General features: G+C 42.9%; 2 protein-coding genes and 1 long non-coding RNA gene across 3 annotated transcripts in view; 2 read left to right on the top strand and 1 right to left on the bottom strand.

Annotated features, from left to right (window-relative positions):
- LOC146555105 (uncharacterized) overlaps nucleotides 1-19,689 on the bottom strand; it is a 25,551-nt gene extending 5,862 nt beyond the window's left edge. The window contains exons 1-2 of the long non-coding RNA XR_014889220.1: nucleotides 19,656-19,689; nucleotides 19,469-19,538 (exon numbers count right to left, since the gene is read on the bottom strand). This is a non-coding gene — a long non-coding RNA (uncharacterized LOC146555105). The remainder of the gene's footprint in view (nucleotides 1-19,468; nucleotides 19,539-19,655) is intronic.
- The window catches only part of cfh (complement factor H), a 59,563-nt gene that overhangs the window by 23,050 nt on the left and 12,365 nt on the right, over nucleotides 1-24,148 (top strand). The window lies entirely within an intron of this gene.
- Nucleotides 17,983-24,148, top strand: LOC146555104 (complement factor H-like). The gene is made up of 9 exons (XM_085252222.1): nucleotides 17,983-18,165; nucleotides 18,371-18,550; nucleotides 18,979-19,084; nucleotides 20,406-20,482; nucleotides 21,713-21,892; nucleotides 22,175-22,363; nucleotides 22,575-22,760; nucleotides 23,229-23,408; nucleotides 23,859-24,148. Exons 1-9 carry the CDS (start codon nucleotides 18,096-18,098, stop codon nucleotides 24,047-24,049), a joined length of 1,359 nt encoding a protein of 452 aa, XP_085108348.1. The 5' UTR covers nucleotides 17,983-18,095; the 3' UTR covers nucleotides 24,050-24,148.

Here is a 24,148-nt window from a genome sequence, read left to right as displayed (position 1 = left end):
TTAACCTGACGAGACAGGGGAACACTAACACCAGGGACCAATAGAGGGAGCACAAACCCAGAACCCAGTGTCTAAAATCCCAAACACAAACCATCCCAAAACAGCCATGAATAATAATGAAAGTAATAACAATAAGTACATAAACATAAAGTCACTGAGTCATGGTCGCAGGACCATGACAGTACCCCCCCCTCAAGGGCTGGCCCCCGACAGCCACAGAAACACACCACCAGATCCGGGCGGGCGGCAGGGGGCCCAGGACGGAGGGACCGGACCACGACCACGGACGGAGGCCCCAGAGTCCCAAAACAAAGATGAACACAAAACCCACAGGGGAGCAGAGTCCAAAGCACAGTTCAGGAGGCCGTCCACGAAGAAGGCAGCGGCGGCGCGTAAAGAGTTCAGGAGGCCGGCCGTGCGGAAGGCAACAGCGGCGCGTAAAGAGTTCAGGAGGCCGGCCGTGCGGAAGGCAACGGCGGCGCGTAAAGAGTTCAGGAGGCCGGCCGTGCGGAAGGCAACGGCGGCGCGTAAAGAGTTCAGGAGGCCGGCCGTGCGGAAGGCAGCGGCGGCCACACAGGCGATGGCGGTCCGGGGGCCGGCCGTGCGGAAGGCAACGGCGGCCACTCAGGCGATGGCGGTCCGGGTGCCGGCCGTGCGGAAGGCAACGGCGGCCAGTCAGGCGACGGCGCTCGGCCAGTAGCCTAGCCAGCGGTCCAGAAAACGGCCGTTTAGCTCCAGACCCAAACGAGGCTGGGCCAGGCGAGGCTGAGGGCACGGAAGCCGGGACCGCAGCAGGCGGAGATGATGATGCAGACACGAAGGCTGGACCAGACGAGGATGCAGACACGAAGGCTGGACCAGACGAGGATGCAGACACGAAGGCTGGACCAGACGAGGGTGCAGACACGAAGGCTGGACCAGACGAGGATGCAGACACGAAGGCTGGACCAGGCGAGGATGCAGACACGAAGGCTGGACCAGGCGAGAGGGAGAGCACGCAGAGGATTTCACAGGGTAGATGCAGAGTACGCAGGGTAACACAGAGGATGAACACAGGTAGGAACACAGACGACGCGACGAGGAGCAGAGGAAATCACACGCTATAAATACACAAAGAGACACTGGGAAATCACACACAGATGGGGGAAACAGCTGGACCTGATTAACCTGACGAGACAGGGGAACACTAACACCAGGGACCAATAGAGGGAGCACAAACCCAGAACCCAGTGTCTAAAATCCCAAACACAAACCATCCCAAAACAGCCATGAATAATAATGAAAGTAATAACAATAAGTACATAAACATAAAGTCACTGAGTCATGGTCGCAGGACCATGACAGTACCCCCCCCCCCTCAAGGGCTGGCCCCCGACAGCCACAGAAACACACCACCAGATCCGGGCGGGCAGCAGGGGGCCCAGGACGGAGGGACCGGACCACGACCACGGACGGAGGCCCCAGAGTCCCAAAACAAAGATGAACACAAAACCCACAGGGGAGCAGAGTCCAAAGCACAGTTCAGGAGGCCGTCCACGAAGAAGGCAGCGGCGGCGCGTAAAGAGTTCAGGAGGCCGGCCGTGCGGAAGGCAACGGCGGCGCGTAAAGAGTTCAGGAGGCCGGCCGTGCGGAAGGCAACGGCGGCGCGTAAAGAGTTCAGGAGGCCGGCCGTGCGGAAGGCAGCGGCGGCCACACAGGCGATGGCGGTCCGGGGGCCGGCCGTGCGGAAGGCAACGGCGGCCACTCAGGCGATGGCGGTCCGGGGGCCGGCCGTGCGGAAGGCAACGGCGGCCAGTCAGGCGACGGCGCTCGGCCAGTAGCCTAGCCAGCGGTCCAGAAAACGGCCGTTTAGCTCCAGACCCAAACGAGGCTGGGCCAGGCGAGGCTGAGGGCACGGAAGCCGGGACCGCAGCAGGCGGAGATGATGATGCAGACACGAAGGCTGGACCAGACGAGGATGCAGACACGAAGGCTGGACCAGACGAGGGTGCAGACACGAAGGCTGGACCAGACGAGGATGCAGACACGAAGGCTGGACCAGGCGAGGATGCAGACACGAAGGCTGGACCAGGCGAGGATGCAGACACGGAGGCTGGACCAGGCGAGGATGCAGACACGGAGGCTGGACCAGGCGAGGATGCAGACACGAAGGCTGGACCAGGCGATGGAGACACGGAGGCTGGACCAGACGATGGAGACACGGAGGCTGGACCAGACGATGCTGATGATGCTGATGATGGACCAGACGATGCTGATGATGCTGATGATGGACCAGACGAAGATGAAGCTGAAGCTGGACCAGACGAAGATGAAGTCAGACCAGACGAAGATGAAGATGAAGCCGGACCAGACGAAGATGAAGCCGGACCAGACGAAGATGAAGATGAAGCCGGACCAGACGAAGATGAAGATGAAACCGGGCCAGGCGAAGATGAAACCGGGCCAGGCGAAGATGAAACCGGGCCAGGCGATGAAGAAGCTGCAGCTGAAGCTGGGCCAGGCGAAGCTGACGCTGTAGCTGAAGCTGGGCCAGGTGAGGATGAAGCTGGACCAGAATCAGGCGAGGATGAAGCCGGGCCAGGCGTGGATGAAGCTGTAGCTGAAGCTGGGCTAGGCGAAGCAGACGCTGAAGCTGAAGCTGGGCCAGGTGAGGATGAAGCTGGACCAGAACCAGGCGAGGCTGAAGCTTCAGGCTGAGGCGTGGCAGTAGCAGGTGGTAGCGCTGCAGGTGATGATACTGTCATGGTCGCAGGACCATGACAAATACAATTCTAAAAAATATATTACTAATAGTATAAAATGTTGTGGTTGTGGGAAGCCACCACCTCTTTCAAATGGAGACACCAAAATAACTACTAAACAAGAGTACCAACATAATGAAGGAGTTGAATATGTCTGTCAGCAATTCTTGCTCATGGATGGTGGACCATTCAAAACCTGTATCGATGGTGAATGGACTGGAGAGATTAGATGCCTCGGTAAATTACAGTTCCTTTTATATGTTCCCTTTTTATTTTATTAAATACAGAAAAAGAAGAAAAGATTTGAAGTTTATTCTGAATCTTGAGTTTGCATTTGTTGTCTTTTCATTCTTAATATGAGGACCAAAGAGATGTTGATGCAAGTGAAGGTCATCATTAGACTTGAAAGAAACACAGAAAACCTTGGGAGAGACCAAATCAATAATCTGAGAAATTGTTTTATTTTGATAAACAAAACCAGGTCAGAAATAGGGTGGATAATCACAGAATGCTTTCAACTTCACAACATCTACCCGAGAATCTTGAGGAGATAGGAATATCACTGTCAAAATCAGGAGATGCTTCATGAATTTAAAAACTGATAGATTACAGCTGGTCCACTCAAGTACAAAAATACCAACAACAAGAAGGCCAGACTAGACTTTGTCACAAAACCTCTAAAAGAGCCAGCACAGTTCAGATATTTTTTCCTTTGTAGAGATGAAACAAAGATTAATGTGTAATAGAATGATGAAGAAGAGTATGTAGAATGAGAGAAAAAGCATTATCTGAAGCATATTACATTTGATAATATATGAACTATCAAATATCAGCGATCAGCGAGCTCCAGAATGCACACCCCAATGGATTGTTTATTATCGCCAGAGATTTCAACCACACAAATCTCAAGTCAGTGCTTCTGAAATTTCATCAACACATGGACATCGCGAGAAGGGGGGAAAACGCGCTGGATCTTGTTTACACAAATATTTCCATGTCTTGAGCCATCAGAGCAGCGAAGCACACGCATGGCAGAAGAACCCACAGCCACTTCCAAGACAGCAGTGACACGCCACGCATGTGGCAGGGCATCCAGGCCATCACAAGCTACAGAAAGACAACACCTGCCTGCGATTGTGACTCCTCCTTACCAGACACACTAAACAACTTCTATGCACAGTTTGACGCACAGAATGATGTGTTGGTGAGGAAGTCCTCCGATCCTCACAACAACCAGGTTCTGTGTCTGACCTCTGCTCATGTGGGGAAGACTCTTCGCAGAGTTAACCCAAAGAAAGCTGCTGGTCCAGATAACATTCCTGGAAGACTACTCAGAGAATATGCAGACCAGCTGACAGATGTCCTCACTGACATCGTCAACCTTTCCCTGAGGTGCCTCAAGGCCACCACCATGGTTCCTGTGCCAAAGAAGTCCCCAGTGTCCTGCCTCAACGGCTACCATCCTATTGCAGTCACACCCATCATGATGAAGTGCTTTGAGAACCTCATCATGAGGCGCATTAAGACCCTGCTGCTACCCACACTGGACCCACTGCAGTTCGCCTGTCACCATCATGATGCCATCGCCACCACTCTACATCTCGGCCTCTCCCACCTGGATAATAAGGAAGTAGTGTACGAATGCTGTTCATAGACACAATCATTTCTCAGCACCTGATCGGAAAAGTGAGCCTACTGGATCTGAACACCTTCCTCTGCAACTGGATCCTGGACTTTCTGACAGAAAGACAGTTCGGATCGGCGACAGCATCTCCAGCACCACCACACTGAGCACTGGAGCCCCTCAGGGCAGTGTGCTCAGCCCACTGCTGTTCACTCTGCTGACTCACAACTGTGCAGCAATGCATCATCAAGTTTGCCAATGACATGACTGTAGTGGATTTCATCAGCAAGAACGACAAGCCAGCATAGCTAACGGACTGGTGTATAACCAACAACCTGTTTAAGAAATGATTGTTGACTTCAGGAGAGCAGAGATCACTGTAAAACTTAACATTGATGGATGCTCTGTGGAGGTTGTCAAGAGCAGCAAATTCCTTTGTGTCCACCCGTTTTTTTTGCAGTATTTGCAGATTGCACTTTACGTAGTCCTGTGTTGATTGTCTGTTACATGTCATATGTAGCACCGTGGTCTCGGAGGAACGTTGTCTTGTTTCACTCTGTACTGTACCACTGTACATGGTTGAAATAACAAAAAAAGCCACTTGACACTTGAAATGTGGTGGAGGTAATATTATGGCATGAACATGTATGGCTGTCAGATGAACTGGGTCACCAGTGTTTACTGACGATGTGACTGCTGATAGAAGTAGCAGGATGTCCCAAAAGATTGATTCTATTCATGTGGATGTAGTGTTTTCAGTGGTCGAAATAATTAATCACTCATCCAAGTAACTTCTTCAGTCTCAACTAAACGCAGGTTTTTTCAACCTGAAACTAGCACCACTGACTAACAGTGGCCTGTTAGGTCAATTTCATGATCAATAATATACAAATGGTCATTGATCAATGGTCATGAGTACAATTCACAGAGAGTTTAAGAATGGCTGACATTACAGCACCGCAGCCATATAGGTGTGCAAATTTCTGACTTAAAATTCTGAATATTTGTCTAACAAATAACTCTGCTCTAAAATCCAAAAATAAATAAGTACATAAATTAAATAACTGGCCCACTTATTTAGAGAAAGCTCAGTTTAAATCCAAATGTGACTTTTAAACATTTCTTATTCTTCAAAATTTCAGTACAGAAATCTATGTTAGTGATGGCATGTAAAATAGCCATAGAAAAACAAGATAATGACATTTATAGTTAGGCAGGAAAAAATAAACTAAAAAATAAATCATACCCATAATGTCCTTTAAAGAACACAATATTCTGTGCATTCCTGTATTTTATTAACATTAAAAGGCCTTTCTTTTTTTTGTCTTACAGAAACCTGCACTGTGAACAGAGAAGACGTGAACAGACATAATATTCAGTTTCAATATTTTAGTGTTGATAAACTGTATTGAGAAAATAATAAAACTGAGTTTGTGTGTACCAAAGGAAGACATGTTGGGGCAGTGGGAATGCATCAGAGGTGGTCGAGGGTGTGATACAGTTGCCAACTTGCCAGTAATGGTGTTTTTGTACTAAATTAGATAGAAATGGGTCTACGAACTTATCAGTAATTATTCTGAGTGAATAATTAGATCACTGAAGTCATTTTAATAAAAGCATATAAGCTGACTGAGTCTGTTTTCTACCTTTACATGTTTACTAAGTGAACTCTATCTTGCATGCATGCTGTGCCAAGATACTCTGAGATACTCAAGATCTCTGCACTCCCTTACATTTTCAATATGTATGGAAGGCTGATGTACAGTGTTGGGGAGTAATGGGATTCATTTACCACTGTGATGTATTTAAAATACAAAATATGAGTAACTGTATTCCAAATCAAATCATATCACTTTTATTGTCACGTCACATTACTGTTACACTGGTACAGCAGATGCGAGTGTGATTCTTGTATATGTATGCATCTATATACAGTGGGGCAAAAAAGTATTTAGTCAGCCACCGATTGTGCAAGTTCCCCCACTTAAAATGATGACAGAGGTCAGTAATTTGCACCAGAGGTACACTTCAACTGTGAGAGACAGAATGTGAAAAAAAAATCCATGAATTCACATGGTAGGATTTGTAAAGAATTTATTCGTAAATTAGGGTGGAAAATAAGTATTTGGTCACCTCAAACAAGGAAAATCTCTGGCTCTCACAGACCTGTAACGTCTTCTGTAAGAAGCTTTTCTGTCCCCCACTCGTTACCTGTATGAATGGCACCTGTTTGAACTCATCATCTGTATAAAAGACACCTGTCCACAGCCTCAAACAGTCAGACTCCAAACTCCGCCATGGCCAAGACCAAAGAGCTTTCGAAGGACACCAGGAAAAGTATTGTAGACCTGCACCAGACTGGGAAGAGTGAATCTACAATAGGCAAGCAGCTTGGTGTGAAAAAATCAACTGTGGGAGCAATCATCAGAAAATGGAAGACATACAAGACCACTGATAATCTCCCTCGATCTGGGGCTCCACGCAAGATCTCATCCCGTGGGGTCAAAATGATCATGAGAACGGTGAGAAAAGATCCCAGAACCACACGGGGGGACCTGGTGAATGACCTGCAGAGAGCTGGGACCAAAGTAACAAAGGTCACCATCAGTAACACACTACAACGGCAGGGAATCAAATCCCGCAGTGCCAGACGTGTTCCGCTGCTGAAGCCAGTGCATGTCCAGGCCCGTCTGAAGTTTGCCAGAGAGCACATGGATGATACAGCAGAGGATTGGGAGAATGTCATGTGGTCAGATGAAACCAAAGTAGAACTTTTTGGTATAAACTCAACTCGTCGTGTTTGGAGGAAGAAGAATACTGAGGTGCATCCCAAGAACACCATACCTACTGTGAAGCATGGGGGTGGAAACATCATGCTATGGGGCTGTTTTTCTGCCAAGGGGACAGGACGACTGATCCGTGTTAAGGACAGAATGAATGGGGCCATGTATCGTGAGATTTTGAGCCAAAACCTCCTTCCATCAGTGAGAACTTTGAAGATGAAACGAGGCTGGGTCTTCCAACATGACAATGATCCAAAACACACCGCCCGGGCAACAAAGGAGTGGCTCCGTAAGAAGCATTTGAAAGTCCTGGAGTGGCCTAGCCAGTCTCCAGACCTCAACCCCATAGAAAATCTGTGGCGGGAGTTGAAAGTCCGTGTTGCTCGGCGACAGCCCCAAAACATCACTGCTCTCGAGAAGATCTGCATGGAGGAATGGGCCAAAATACCAGCTACTGTGTGTGCAAACCTGGTAAAGACCTATAGTAAACGTTTGACCTCTGTTATTGCCAACAAAGGTTATGTTACAAAGTATTGAGTTGTATTTTTGTTATTGACCAAATACTTATTTTCCACCCTGATTTACGAATCAATTCTTTACAAATCCTACCATGTGGATTCATGGATTTTTTTTTTTTCACATTCTGTCTCTCACAGTTGAAGTGTACCTCTGGTACAAATTACTGACCTCTGTCATCATTTTAGGTGGGGGAACTTGCACAATCGGTGGCTGACTAAATACTTTTTTGCCCCACTGTATGTGTGCGTCTATATATATATATATACATATATATATATATATATATATATATATATATATATATATATATATATATATATATATACATACATATGTGTGTGTGTGTGTGTGTGTGTGCGTGTGTGTGTGTGTAAAATATACAGAGGTCAGCAGTTTAAATACTGTGCAAAAGAAATAGCATATATGTAGAATATGAATGGTAAATGGCCTGTATTTGTATAGCGCTTTTTTCTAGTCCCTAAGGACCCCAAAGCGCTTTACACAACCTATCATCCACCCATTCACACACTGGTGATGGCAAGCTACATTGTAGCCACAGCCACCCTGGGGCGCACTGACAGAGGCGAGGCTGCCGGACACTGGCGCCACCGGGCCCTCTGACCACCACCAGTAGGCAATGGGTGAAGTGTCTTGCCCAAGGACACAACGACCGAGACTGTCCAAGCCGGGGCTCGAACCGGTAACCTTCCGATTACAAGGCGAACTCCCAACTCTTGAGCCACGATCGCCCCGGCGACACTATGCACTATGAAGTGCATAGTGTTCAGGTTCCGGCAGATGAGAGTGAGGTGTCTATGAAGTGTTAGTGGTCAGTGTTCAGCAGTCTGGTGGCCTGATGGTGGCCAGTCTGCTGGTTTGGGACCGGATACTGCAGTACTTTCTGCCTGACGGAAGTAGTTTGAACAGTTTATGGCCGGGGTGACTAGAATCTTTGATGATCCTCCCCACTTTCCTCAGGCACCGCTTCTTGTAGATGTCCTGGAGGGAGGGAAGCTCACCTCCAATTATCCTTTTGGAACACCACACCGCTCTCTGGAGAGCTTTGCAGTTGTAGGCGGTGCTGTTGCCATACCACGTGGTGAGATATGCTCTCAGTGTCATAGCGGTAGAAGGTCCTGAGGATGCGGGGGCTCATGCTAAATCTCTCAGTCTCCTGAGAAAGAAGATGTGTTGCTGTGCCTTCTTCACTGTTTTGTTTGTGTGTAATGACCATGTGAGATCCTCCGCCACATGTACGCCTAGGAAACGAAAGATACTCACTCTCCCCACAGCAGCACTGTTGATGGTGATGGGGGTGTGTGCTTCCCTACACCTCCGGAAGTCCATTATCAACTCCTTTGTCTTCGTGACATTGAGGGTGAGCTAGTTGTCTTGGCACCAGTGTCTCAGTTTCCTGCAGTTTCCTTCCAGCTTTGAGGGAACGATGGTATTGAATGATGAGCTGTAATCTACAAACAGCATTCTCACATACGTGTCTCTCTTCTCCAGGTGCGAGAGGGCAGTATGTAAGGCAAGGCAAGTTTATTTATATAGCAGAATTTAACAACAAGGTTATTCAAAGTGCTTTACAGAGACATTAAAAAACAAAAACAAATAAAAAGCATGATTTAAAATTGATTTAAAAAACAGTAGATAAAATCAGTAGTTAAAATGTAAGTTTTGAAATTTAAGCTTAAAAGTGTGGATTTGGTGTTTTACTCAAATGCAGCTGAGAATAGGTGAGTCTTCAACTGGATTTAAATAAACTGAGTGTTTCAGCTGATCTGAGGCTTTCTGGGAGTTTGTTCCAGATATATGGAGCATAAAAGATGAATGTAGCTTCTCCGTGTCTGGTTCTGACTCTGGGAACTGATAAAAAACCTGACCTGAGGGATCTGGAAGGTTCATACTAGGTCAGGAGGTCACTGATGTATTTTGGTCCTAAACCATTCAGAGCTTTATAGACCAGCATCGGAACTTTAAAGTCTATCCTCTGACGGACAGGCAGCCAGTGTAAAGACCTCAGAGCTGGACTGATGTTGTCCACTTTTTTGGTCTTAGTGAGGACTCGAGCAGCAGAGTTCTGAATGAGCTGTAGTTGTCTGACTGATTTTTTAGGTAGACCTGTAAAGATGCTGTTACAGTAATCAAGCCTACTAAAGATGAATGCATGGACTAGTTTTTCCAGGTCCTGTTGAGACATCAGATCTTTTATCCTTGAAATATTCTTGAGGTGATAGTAAGCTGATTTTGTTATTGTCTTAATGTGTTTTTCTAAGTTTAGGTCTGCATCCATCACTACACCCAAATTTCTCGCCTCGTTTGTGGTTTTTAGATGTATAGATTGAAGTTCTCTGGTGACCTGTAATTGTTTTTCTTTGGCACCAAAGACTATTACCTCAGTTTTGTTTTTGTTTAGCTGGAGAAAATTGTGGCACAACCAGTCATTAATTTTCTCAATGCATTTACCAAGAGCCTGTACAGGGCCTCGGTCTCCTGGTGACATTGTGATACATATTTGTGTGTCATCTGCATAGCTGTGATAGTTTATTTTGTTGTTCTTTATAATCTGTGCCAGTGGGAACATGTAAATGTTAAACAGAAGGAGTCCCAAGATGGAACCTTGGGGAACTCCACATGTGATACTAGTCTGCTCAGATGTGAAGTAACCTATTGATACAAAGTATTTCCTGTTTTCTAAGTATGTTTTGAACCAGTTTAGTACAGTTCCTGAAATATCTGCCCAGTTCTCCAGTCGTTTGAGTAATATGTTGTGGTCAACTGTATCAAATGCTGCACTGAGATCCAGCAAAACTAAGACTGACATTTTTCCACTGTCTGTATTCAGACATATGTCATTAATCACTTTGGTCAGAGCGGTTTCAGTGCTGTGGTTCTGTCTAAAACCTGACTGGAAGGCATCATAGCAGTTATTCTGTTTTAAGAAGTAATTGAGCTGTTGAGAAACTGCTTTTCAATGGTCTTACTTAAAAATGGGAGATTTGAGATTGGCCTGTAGTTTTTCATTTGTGTCTTGTCAAGATTGTCCTTTTTCAGTATAGGTTTAATTAAAGCAGCTTTTAGTGGTTCTGGAAACACACCTGACATTAAAGAAAAGTTGACGATCTGTAACAGGTCTGACTCTAAAGTCTTTGAGACCTTTTTGAAAAAATAATGTTGGCAGGACAGCAAGAGGAGGAGTTCAGTTGACCTAAGATGTCCTCCAGGTCTTTGCTGTTAATAGGGTGAAACTGTTTGATGGTGTTTAAACAGTTTTTCGGTGGACACAGTACATATCCTGAATCTGCTGTTGATGTACCAATTGCTTGTATAATCTTTTGGATTTTGTCTGTGAAGAATTTGGCGAAGTCATTGCAGGCCATGGTCAAATGAAGTTCAGCTGCCACTGACACAGGAGGGTTTGTTAGCCTGTCAACTGTAGAAAATAAGACACGAGCATTATGACTGTTTTTGATGATGATATCAGAGAAGTAGGACCTCCTTGCATTCCTCAGTTGTAAATTATAATTGTGAAGTTTCTCTTTATAGATGTCATAATGAACCTGGAGGTTTGTTTTTCTCCATTTGCGCTCAGCTTTCCTACACTCTCTTTTTTCATTTTTCACTAGTGTAGAGTTTCTCCATGGAGACTTTTTCCTTCCAGAGATAACCTTCACCTTAACGGGAGCAATGGTGTCCATTACATTTAACATGTTAGCATTGAAGCTATTGACGAGCTCATTGACTGACCCTCTGGACAGGCCAAGTGTTAATGGGAAGACCTGGTTAAAGATCTCACTACTGTTTTCAGTTATACACCGTTTTGTGATCACTCTGGGCTGAAATTTTACTTTCAAAGAAAACACAGTAATGATCAGACAGGCCCACATCAGACACAGTAACCTTTGAAATGCTCAGGCCTTTGGAGATCAGTAGGTCAAGAGTGTGTCCTCTATTATGTGTGGCCTCTGTTACATGCTGAGTCAGCCCAAAGTTGCCCAGAGTGTTACTCAGGTCTTTAGTCCCTTTGTCCTGAGGGTTGTCCACATGGATGTTAAAATCCCCAACAATAATTACACAGTCGAAATCAACACAGATCACAGACAGCAGTTCACTGAGGTCATTAAAAAAGTCTGTGCAGTATTTGGGAGGCCTGTAAACATTAAGAAACACAACTTTGGATGGGGCTTTCAGCTGTGAAGCCACATATTCAAAGGACTGAAAACTTCCAGGAGATAGCTGCTTACATTGAAATGATTCATTAAATAAGACAGCAACCCCCCCTCCTCTCCTGCTCACCCTGGCCTCACTGATAAAACTGTAGTTAGGAGGGGTCGTCTCGATGAGAACAGCTCCACTGTTACTTTGGTCCAACCAAGTTTCAGTTAAAAACATAAAATCAAGACTGTGCTCAGTGATTAAATCATTAATTAAAAATGTTTTCCCAGCTAAAGATCTAACGTTTAATAAAGCCAACGTAAGTGTTTTATAGGTATTATTTGCCCCCTCGTGTTTGGGAGCAGTCTGTGGCACACAAGGTATGTTTACTATATATAAAGATCTTTTAGGGTGCAGCTCTCTGTGTTTTGACCAGGCCACATGTCTCCTTCTGTCACCTAAAAGTACAGAAATTTTAAAACCTTCTAGTAAACAGGGTCCCAGCTTATCCTGGGAAAAGTCACCACTGCCATAATCCTCGCAGCCCAGACCCTTCACACATCACACATCAGACTGCGGAGACAGAGCATGAAGGTGGTAAGGAGGAACTAAGGGGGGCGAGGCTGGGCAAAGTAACTTCGATTGCTCTGTTGAGGGTGGGGCTCTATGGCAAACCTTTGGCTGCTCTGGTGGGGGGTTTATGGGGGACAAAAAGGGATTGGGCCGGGGGGTAGATCTGAGCCCAGCATTGACCCGCTCCATCATCTCCTCAGTGAATTTCAGGTGTGGGGAGGAGGGAGAAAGGGAGGGTGAGGAGGGTGATGGCCTGTCAGGGGTTTGGGGGACTGGAGGAGGTCGTGGTCCCTGGTCCTGGTCATTGGTGTTGTTGAGAGAGTTGGAGGCAAAAAGGGACCCCTCTTCTTGCCTCTGATGTCTCTCCTTTCTGAAGCTCTTCCGGGGTGGGGGCAGATGAGGCTCCTCCTCAAGGTTTCTGCTGGGCTTTGTCTGTTTTTGGAGTATTGTTTGTTCCTCTTTATGAGATAACTCCTCGTTTATCTCAGCCTTGGCACCAAGCACAGATGGATGACATATGGAATAAAACAAGTTGGAGGTGAACAGTTTCATCCCTGACTTGTTAAAATTTAATCCATTTGCTTTAAACAGATGCCTGCATACCCAAAAATTATTAAAATTGTTGATAAAATGCACTGAGTGGTCAGTACATGCTGATATAAGCCATTTATTTAGTGCAAACAACCTGCTGAATCTCTCGCTTCCTCTTCTGACGGGCAGTACAGGTCCACTGATGAATACAGCTGCATTCAGAGAGTTTACAGTATTTAATAATCCAGTAAAGTCCCGTTTCAGAACCTCCGACTGTTGTTTGGACACATCGTTTGATTATAGTGTCAATTCCGTTAGTTACCATTTAAAAAGGTGATAATTAGAATACAGTTACTTTGTTGAAATTAATGGATTGCACGACAGTCTTTTCCTGTTTCGTATGTTAGGCTATCCCCTCTCTAATTCTGGTAATTCCATACATTGCCAGAAACCAAAACAAAACACGCAATAAGAGGCTCTAATGTAAGCGTCTTAATAATGCTGGTGGTGTCAGTTACACAATTGACCCGGAGCCAGCACAACAGAGTCAACAGTTGTGCTGGCTCGAAAGCGTTTCTTACTTGGAAATTCCAACACCACTTCACATTTAGAGAAGAAAGGGATGGGCGAAATCTGACCAGTGCAATGCAAAGTCTGTTTGCCAGCAACCAAGCTGCTCTCAGCGTCAAAAGACTCCACCTCCAAGCTAAAGAAACATCTGGAAGTAAGTTCTTTCTTAAAAGCTAACATTAGCCTACTGCTACTACCTAGTTTTAGTTGTGGTAGCTACCTGGGTTATGTGCCACTTCAGCATCTTTGATGTACTATTGCTGTGTGATTTATTGCTATTACTGAAAACTACTTGCCACCAAGCTAACATTGTTAGCTGGCGTTAGCTGAGGTTAGTTCATAGACTGCAGGCTGTTAGATTTGATGGCTAGCATTAATCATGTGCAGTTCTGAAAAGCAGTAGCCTTCAGTAACAGTAATAAATCACACAGCAATAGTACATTCATGTAGTTTTTAAAAGCATTACAATATAATAAGTAATCCAAAATATTCAGAATACCTTACTTCCATTTAGGAACTTAATGGAATACATTACAGACTACATTTTAAGGCATGTATTCTGTAACCAGTAGTGGAATTTATTTTAAAAGTAACCTTCCCTGCAACTCCATAAAAATATTGAATCAAATTAAGAGAATCTTGAACCTCCCGGTAGTGTCAACTTTTGCCCCGATCTGCCACAATCCTAGCTTTACGCCTAGTACAATGGATGCTGCTTTCAAACAATGGCCTGTCAAAGGGTTAATTGCTATAAAGGATCTTTATATTGACAATCATTTTGCCTCTTTTGCTCAGCTTCAGACAAAGTACAATCTCCCTACAAGTCATTTCTTTCGGTACTTACAAATTAGGAATTATGTCAAGCAAGCATTCTCAAATTTAGATACCATCCCCATACAGCATGTCTTTTACAATATAATGAACGAACCTCCCACCTCAAAACACTTAATTTCTCGGCTTGTTAACCTTTTTCTTCGGCAGCCCCCTCTTGCCATATTAAAGAGGCTTGGACAAGGGACACTGGTTTGGTTATCACTGACGATTTATGGGCTGAAGTGTTAAGCCGGATAAAACTATGTTCTGTTAACGCCCGGCTTCAGTTAATTCAATTTAAGGTTGTCCATAGACTGCACTATTCCAAAACCAAATTGAACAAGATTTTTCCTAACGTTTCCCCCAAATGTGATAAATGTAAACTTTTGGACGGTACTCTTGGCCATCTTTTTTGGTCCTGTTCTACGCTTACAGCCTTTTGGACTAGTATTTTTAGTTTCTATAGCACTGTTTATGATAGGCAACTGTATCCTGACTGTCTTATGGTGATCCTGGGCTGCTCCGGCGACTCCTTGGCACTTCCCTTTGCTGTTCAACAGGCCCTCATGTTTGGTATGGTGATTGCCAAACGTCTGATTCTGGGGGAGTGGAAATCTGCCTCCCCTCCCTGCTTCAAGAGGTGGCTCGAGGAGATGGTCTCCTGTTTATACCTGGAAGAAATTCGGTTCTCTACGTCTGATTCCATGGAGAAGTTCAGGAAGATATGGGGGCCCTTTATAGACCACATTAAGAAGGACAGTCCACGCCCTGGGTCCTGACCACGTTGTTTTAACTGCTTTCATTCTGAGCTGTTGCCCATAACTGTTATTGCATAATTGTTATCAGCTCCTCCTAGCGATCTTTGGATTTGATTTTGTGGATTGGACTCACTAGATTGTGAGTTGTTTGACATGTATACCAGTTGCTTTTTTTTCTTCTCTGCTGTTTTTAATAAGTGCTGGCCGTGTACCCTGTTGTGGGGTTTGTTGCTCTGTTTTTTTTTTTGTTTTTGTTTTTTTGTTTGTTTGCTCCTGTTTTGTTTTTGATTTTTTTTTTTTGTTGTTATTGTCTTTATTGTCTGTGTTCCTCTGTCCCGCTGTTTGTGAATGTGTAAAAATTTTGAAACTTGCATAAATGAATACATAAAAAAAAAAAAAGTAACCTTCCCAACTATGCTGACGTACACCAACATGGCACAAAGCTGAGCTGTCACCCAGTCCCAGCCCTGAGTGGGAGCTGTCCATAGGTCAGCTGACTGGGATAGGTGGCATTTGACAGAGCCTCTGGAAGAAAAGCAGGGTTGGATCAAAGGAAGACCAATTCCCGTACAGCAGCAACCTGCACCAATCCCTGTGGACCAACACCAGTGGAGAGTTGCCGTTTTCCAGGAAGACGAACAGGTGGCGATGTGTTGTCTCCCTGGAGACAACAAGGTCAACTTCCACCCTCCCGAAGTGGTACCACCTGCAGTTGGACTCTCCACTCCGTCACTTTTTGACATTCAGATACAAGCCCAGAGTCTAAACATGACACACTGACTATGTGGCCTCATAGGAGAAAGAGCAGTGCCCATGCACTGCATAAGGTCCATGCATAATAATGAAAATCATGAACAATGAAATAATGAAAAGGCTGAGTACGTCTGTCAAAACTACTGCTATACTATGGAAGGTGAGCCATTCAAAACCTGCAATAATGGTGAATAGACCAAATCAATGAAATGTCTCAGTATGATACAACACTAAAATATGTTTATATTTTTGTATTTCATCATGTAATGACTCTGTATATGATGTGTAAGATTTTACATGAAGGAGTTTAATGAAAAACCATGTATTCATTACATGGAGTCATTGAAAATCATATGGTAAAGGTGAACAACAAGCAGAGGCTGAAGATATATAATGTCCTGTGTTATGTTCCTAAAAATTCAAATATGACAAAAGTTCTTTCAAATTTTCAAAACTAAATTTCATCTTGGTTGAAAATTTCTCTAAAAGAGACAGGAGTCAGCAACCTTTAACACCCAAAGAGCCATTTGGACCCGGTTTCCATGCAAAAGAAAACACTGGGAGCCGCAAATACTTTTTGACATCTAAAATTAAGATAACACTGTATATATTGTTTTTTACTTTTATGCTTTGTGTGAACAACTAAGCTGCTACAGAGAAAATTACATTTATGTAATTAACACATTTTGAACTCTTAAAGAAATATTACAAAAGGAAAGACACCAACCTGAACTAAGATGATCCATGTAGCAAACAAAAACTGTTGTGTGCCGCCACCCTTATGTCGCCTTTGAGCTTTTGGAGCCTTGACCTGGCTTTTAAAAAATAATTGGAAAAAAAGCACTATGCTGCTGAAAGATGAAAACTAGATATTTGCAAAATTCTGCCTAATTATGTATGTTACCTGGTTAATGTGTGTGGCGAGGCGTGGTCTGCAGCGCCGCTGCAGGGGAGGCGGAAGCATCTGAGAGGCACCAGCAATCACGCCTCACCGCCTTAATGTCTGTGCTATCTATGCTGTTGTGTTGGTATGTGTTGGGCTGTGAGCTGAAAAGCTACAGCCGGCTGTATGCGTACAGCAACTGTGTGTGAAAAGTGGTCAATAAAGAGATGCTGAAAAGCATGTTCACGGAAACATCGTCGGGTCTGCTGTGGTATGTTTACAATGGAACTTCTGCTCCTGAACCTCTGCGCACAGCGTCTGCAAATGCTGTACGAAGTCACTTTCATCTTTACGCAGGACTGTAAGCTGTCATCTGTGAGGCGTGAGCAGTGTTTGTTTTTAACATCGTTCACGGAGGAGAATAGCTGCTGACATAATGTGGATCCGAAGATCCATAATTGGCCTACCTGGGGTTGAAAGTCTCGATAAATGCACGGCGTTTTGGCAGGTATACCGGTCTCCTGGAGTGTGACGCTTATTTTGAGCATGAAAAAATAATAAAATATAATTTTATTTGTATATTTCAATGTCACAATAATCTTCCAATTTAGAACTACAAGTTAAAAAAGAACTAACATAAATAAATTACACTTCAGCTAAATACTTCTAATTTATTTTCCCAAACCACGCGGAGCCGCACTATAAGGACTAAAGAGCCGCAGGTCGCCGACCCCTGGGCATAGATATTGGTTATGTTTGAATTTAAAGATGTTCTCTTAAACAACAACTTCTTTAAAACTATTTACCGACCTGAATCTCTGGCTGACTTTTACAATGGACTTTGTACCTCAGTACCATCTCCATTTATGACTTACTAGTCGTGGTGATTAAACTGCACAGTAGCCTTTTCAGCGAACACTAATCATTCTATCACAAAATAAGATATAACATCTGTTACATTTTGCAAACTTGTTTTGAGCATCATACACCAGTCTATATTTTCAGGACTAATTAATCTCATATTTTAATTTAATTATAAAAATAGACGGATTAATTTATATGATGTTTGAAAGAGGACACAAACCTTCTTTTGTAAAATGTTAGAAATTATTTTATAGGCAATGAAAGAAATCAACTCTATAAAGTCTATAAATTATTATAGGGTGAGGTTTGTGAATTGTTGTCTGTGAACTCCTCTGGCGTGTTCAGTGAAACTTGTTGTTTGCGATATGTCATTTTGAGGCTTGTGCAATTCCAGTAGGGAAGTCCATATTTTAACCATTGGCCTCAAATACTGTGATAAACACACAGCAGTTCTGCACAGAAAACACACAGTTTGTCAAAGGATTTGTGCACAGTGAAAATTTGGTTTGCAGTCCACTTGACAGAATGCGACTGTCATTAATCCTTCTGTTTCTCCATCTATGGGGACATGTGGAAGTTTCTTTCTCAGAAAACGGTAAGTCAGACTTTTTTAAATGCTGTGTTCTTTGTTTAGTTTAAAAGAGAAGACATTTCTTGTACTTCTACTTACCCTCTTTTTTATTTGTTCTACTATCTCTTCCAAAATTACATCTACATTTATATTACATATAAATGTAGATGTAATTTTGGAATCCTTGGTCAATCTATGTATATGTCTCTTTCCATGTTGTTTTTTTCAGTATGTTCAAGGCTTCCAAATGTTCCTCACTCCTATGTGTCAGAAAATACTAAAAAAGTTGAGTACCGCGAAGGAGATGTGATACATTTCACATGCGAGACTGGTTATATATCTGGTCCAACCCTCAGATATATATGCACAAATACTGGCTGGGAGAGTTTGCGTCAGGGAAAATGCAACTGTAAGTTAAATGGTTTGCCTGCTATTTTGCTGTTACTCTTATGACTGTATTTATAGGGTTACAAATAATCCTTAATCCCTTCTAAGATGCAATTCATAACATTTCACAAAATATCAATTACCAAAGTTTTATCCCAAAACTTTAGTTTTTTGGAATTAGAAAGAGTTGTACTGAGACAGTTGTAAAACTGCTGCAGTATGCTGCTAACAGTAATCTATTGTATGAAAATAGCAAATCGCTTCCTCAAATCCCTGCATCAATAACATTGTACCCACACTTCAACACTGTTATTAACAAAGAGTTTTGTAAAAAATTTATGTCACTGTCGGCAAGCACCTGATTTCAATTAAAAATAAGCAATAATAAGAGAAGAATAAGGTCTAATTCATACTTACTCATGAAAAATATTCTCTTTTCTTTTTTTTCAGTAAAGCCATGTGAACTCCCTGAGGACGTTCCCAATGGCTATTATGAAATTATCCGCGGAGAAGAGCTCGTTTTTGGAACAGCTATCAAATACTTTTGCAATCTAGGGTATGTGGATCTATAATAATTCAGTGACATAATGTACACGCTCTGAAAGTCCCATGAGGATTGCTTATATTTGTGTGTTAAAACAGAAACTCTTCAAGTTGTTTTAAGACAAAAGTCCCGTACAACAATGCTGTTTGGAAAATGTCAACAAGAATGGGATAAAAGGAAGCCGTTATTCAAAGGAGCTTTGAAGAAGCCTGGCAGACTACATTAACTACATTATTCCTAAGACTGCATTAAAGAAATTACAAGAAAGCTTGCATAAGAGAGTTCAGGCTTATTTTTAAAAATGTTTAAACATAAATTTAGAACTCACTGTGAAAGTGAGTTCCAAGATCTGTTTCTGCTGATTTTTGCTGTACTTCTTGTGTTAGGTTGACATACCTCAGTCTTTTCTCCCAGTTTCCCTTCCTGAAGAATGGCCACACTTCCACTCAGGTCTTTTCCGATGAGGCTTAAGTGAACAGCAGATGATCAACAGTGTTAAGTGGTTTAGGTACAAGGGAAAACCTAAAAATAATTCAGTGTCCAATCACTGATGTCCGATCTCAAGACAACTTAAAATGGTTACCATCCATCCATCCATCTTCATCCGCTTTGTCCGGGGCCGGGTCGCGGGGGCAGCAGCCTAAGCAAAGAGGCCCAGACCTCCCTCTCCCCAGCCACCTCCTCCAGCTTATCCGGGGGAATACCAAGGCGTTCCCAGGCCAGCCGAGAGATATAATCTCTCCAGCGTGTCCTGGGTCTGCCCCGGGACCTCCTCCCGGTGGGACATGCCTGGAACACCTCACCCAAGAGGCGCCCAGGGGGCATCCTTGTCAGATGCCCGAACCACCTCAGCTGGCTCCTTTCGATGTGGAGCAGCAGCTGCTCTACTCTGAGCCCCTCCCGGATGGCCGAACTTCTCACCCTATCTCTAAGGGAGAGGCCAGCCACCCTTCGGAGGAAGCTCATTTCTGCCGCTTGTATCCGCGATCTCGTTCTTTCGGTCACTACCCACAGCTCGTGGCCATAGGTGAGGGTAGGGACGTAGATCGACCGGTGAATTGAGAGCTTCGCTTTTACACTCAGCTCCCTCTTCACCACGACGGACCAGTGCAGCGTCCGCATTACTGCAGCTGCAGCCCCAATCCGTCTGTCGATCTCCGGCTCCCTTCTCCCATCACTCGCGAACAAGACCCCGAGATACTTGAACTCCTCCACTTGGGGCAGGAACTCATCCTGTAAAATGGTTACTTGGAAGCAAAATGATTGCTCAAGTACTCTATAAATTTTAGTGTGTGGGTGAAAATACAAAATGAGATATGAGTTGTAATTGCAGGTATACAATGGGAGATAGCGATGGCACCCGAACTTGTCAGTTGGACGGATGGAGTAGTACTGTGCCAGTATGTGAAAGTAAGTCTTTCAGTCAACACACCAGCAATGTTACTTTTATCGACATTTGTAGTTTGAACTAGCTTAACAGTGTATATTTATAAGGTCCTCTGCTTACACTCGAAAAATGTGAAAATTTCAGTCGTCCTGTTAGGTATGAGAAATGAGCTTGCTGTATATACCCTGTGTACTACATTTTAAATATATATTGCTCAAGATTTGTACCAATTCCTGTGGATCCATATTGCACCTGCGATGGTATCACATGACATATAAAGCAAGAACTGGTGCTTGTATATAACCCAACCAGTCACTTAGGACAGTGTTTACCAACCACTGTGTCGCAGCACATAGGTGTGCTGTGAGCAATGATCAAGTGTGCCATGGAAGATTATCTGATTCCACCTGATTACTACTCTAAGCGATCGGTGTAATGGGCAGAACAATTTCATTCTCTTCCAATAGAGGGTAGTACAACTACCTGCTCTAATTAAATGGGTTGCCAACTGCCATTAAAACAGAAGAAGACAAAGAAGAAATTACATAATACTCATGCTGTAAAACAATGGAGCACGTAATAGCAACAGATAAATATTTGAAAAGAAAAAGTAATCAGTCTGACCTGGTCCTGGGGAAAATTCTGACCCAGATGGAGGCCCTAGCATGAGTAGTGGTCAGAAGAAAGCAAAAAGGGTATACTGGGAGCAGATCAAACCAATTCTGCTATGCTTGGTGTGCAGGTAAAAATTATCAATATACTTTTGTGGCATTTTTGTTTGGTGATGTTTTTTCGAATGTGAAATATGTTCCGTGGCTCCCAAAGGTTGGGAAACACTGACTTAGGACACCTAATACACCTTTCGGCTTTTTTCTTACATGAACCTTGAACTCATGAACATATACTTACAGTCCAGTACCTCAGTACATCTTTTTGCTGTTATCAGGCATTCAGGTTATGCTACTAGAGGTTCATACTTTTAGCACTTCTTCTTCACTCCCCTCTATTTATTTGTGACTTGCTTCTTTCTCATATAGTTTATTTATCTTTCCTTATCTTTTTGTGCTCTTGCGTCTTCACCTTACATTATGAAGCCTCTTGCAAAAACATTTTTTATGAATTCTTGGTATATGAATAAAACGTAATTAATTTAATTTAATTGATCAAGGTCAGTGATGTGTCACTCATGGTGAAATGTGATTATTGTGATGAAAACATTTTTAAACTTCTATTTTTGTTGCCCATATTTGTAGCTGCCGAGGGTTGTGAGAAACCACCACATCTTTCAAATGGAGACCCGAAGGAAAGTTCCAGACTGCAGTACAGTCATAGTGAAAGGGTTGAGTACATCTGCCAGGATTACTACAGAATGGAGGGTGGGCCGTACAAAACCTGTGTAAATGGTCAATGGACTGGAGAGATGAGATGCCTCAGTAAGATGTAGATCTCTTTATATTTCTGCATAGTCCATTCTTTGCATTCTGCTTTCTTGCAATTCAGAGGGGAGCACTATGGAGCCATTTTGCAGCCGCTATGTGCAAAACTATAAAAATAGTATAAAGGAAGTATCCTTGCTCGTGTTTAACTCTCAAAATGCATGTTTGGTTATCTTTAAATAAGCTTCTCCATGTTTAATAGTAGCATTCACAGGGCATAATAAAAAAAACTTTATTATGTCTACAATCGCAATAATGACTTTTACTTATTGTTTTCAGGAATCCCTTGTGCAGTTGGAGTAATGGACCCTAATCTGCAGGTAACTGGATTACCACAAGGGAATGAAGCGATAAGGACTGGGGACACATTACATTTTCGTTGTGCTGATCAGTATAAACTGGAAGGTTCTGAAGTAATCGAGTGTTTAGAAATTGGGTACTGGAATGCTTCCTTTCCATCCTGCTCTGGTAGGTTTACTTTAACTGAGAAAAGCTGACGTGATTTGACATGTTTTTTAAATGTCCATATATTTGTGTAACAATTATGTAATCATTATATTTCATTTGTTAAACTTATATAACGATTAAGATTTACATTTTATTTGGTTCCTTTGGGTCTAGACTACTGCTGCATTACACTTTAAACTGAAAGATTAAAAGACTGTCTTCTTTAAAACAGATGAATGCAAAGTCACAAGAATATCAGACAGTGTAAGAATCACATCACACATACAAGGCAATCGGCTAAAGAAAGGACAAAAGCTAACCTTTACTTGCCTTAGACGTAACCACTTTATGCAAGGCAATAAAACAGTTGAATGTTTGGCAAATGGACAGTGGAGCGATCCGTTTCCAACATGCGGAGGTAAGCCAGTTTTTTTCTATGTCAACTCACCCGTAATATGTGACAAGAAAAGATCATCCAGTCACAGTGCACTGCAATTTCAGGAGGCTTTAATCACATTTTTTAATCCCCAAAACAGTTACGGTTACTTTTACTCAGGCAAAAATTACACGGGAAATGTTTTTGGACAAGTCTTGCGGTTGATCCTAATTACAATCACTGTGTAGGAAATGTCATGTACATATGCGAAGCCCAGTCAGTAATAAGCGCCCAGATAAGCTGCTCATGTTAATAACAGCTGTAAATATAAAAAAGAGAAGTCGGAATAAACCCCCAGTAATTTGGAGAGTTGAATCTCTAAAAGATTTACACAAAAATTTACTGTAAGATGTTGCATAATGGTACTAATAGTATTGTGAGTAGATATTAAAAAATGTTATATTAACAATTTCAAGTTTTTTGTTTGTTTTTTGTCTATATTTATTTAAGATCCTGTGGGTTGTGGGAAACCACAACCACTCTCAGATGGAGACACCAAAATCAGTACTAAAAGGCAATACAGCCATGGAGAAAGGGTTGAGTATATCTGTCAAAATTACTACAAAATGGAAGGTACACCATATAAAACCTGTGAAAATGGTAAATGGACTGGACAGATGAGATGCCTCAGTAAGTTATAGCTATATTATGTTGTATTTTCTAAGATTCTGCATATGTAAAAGTATTTTAGGGGTCCCAAGTTTTTTTTACTCTTAAATTTAGAGAAAATTGAGTTTACACAGGAATCAGCCTTTCAAGCTGTTGACATAATTTATTTGAGAAAGGATGCAGAATTTGGGGGCTTCATGTTCTTAGATGCGCTCTGTTTTATGTTATTTTAAAAAATGGGAAAATTAAGACAATTTAACATTAGACTTTCATAATTTGATATTGTGTGAGGTCTGTACTATATCTGGAGTTTTGATACAGATACAGATTGCATTTTATCAGACTTGCTTGGTTTTAAGCACTGTGCCTTTGTAATCAAGACTTGAATAGTTATATATGATATATGTTGTGCATTCCTGCATTGGTGTACTGTACTGACATTAACAAAATCTTTTCTCTTAACTCTTACAGAACCCTGCACTGTAAATAGAGAAGACATGAGCAAACACAATATTCACTTCAGATATGTCAGCGATGATAAGCTGTATTCAGAACATAATGATGTAATTGAGTTCATATGTAGCAGGGGAAGACGTGTTGGCAGTTTGGAAATGCGTCAGACGTGCATTGAAGGCGTAATGCATCTGCCCACATGCCAGTAACATTTCTGTCTATTGGATACGATGAGCATGAGCACGCAAATCTATAAATGATTAGTGCACTGATGTGTGTGGTCATTTTAATAAAAGCCTATGTACTCA

Source organism: Mchenga conophoros, linkage group LG17 (genome assembly GCF_057382185.1).
Source record: "Mchenga conophoros isolate Kocher_MC1m ecotype Shallow Benthic linkage group LG17, M_conophoros_male_GT1.1, whole genome shotgun sequence".
NCBI lineage: Eukaryota > Metazoa > Chordata > Actinopteri > Cichliformes > Cichlidae > Mchenga > Mchenga conophoros.
Note: the sequence above shows the minus strand (reverse complement) of the source record. Positions and strands in the feature narration are given on the sequence as shown.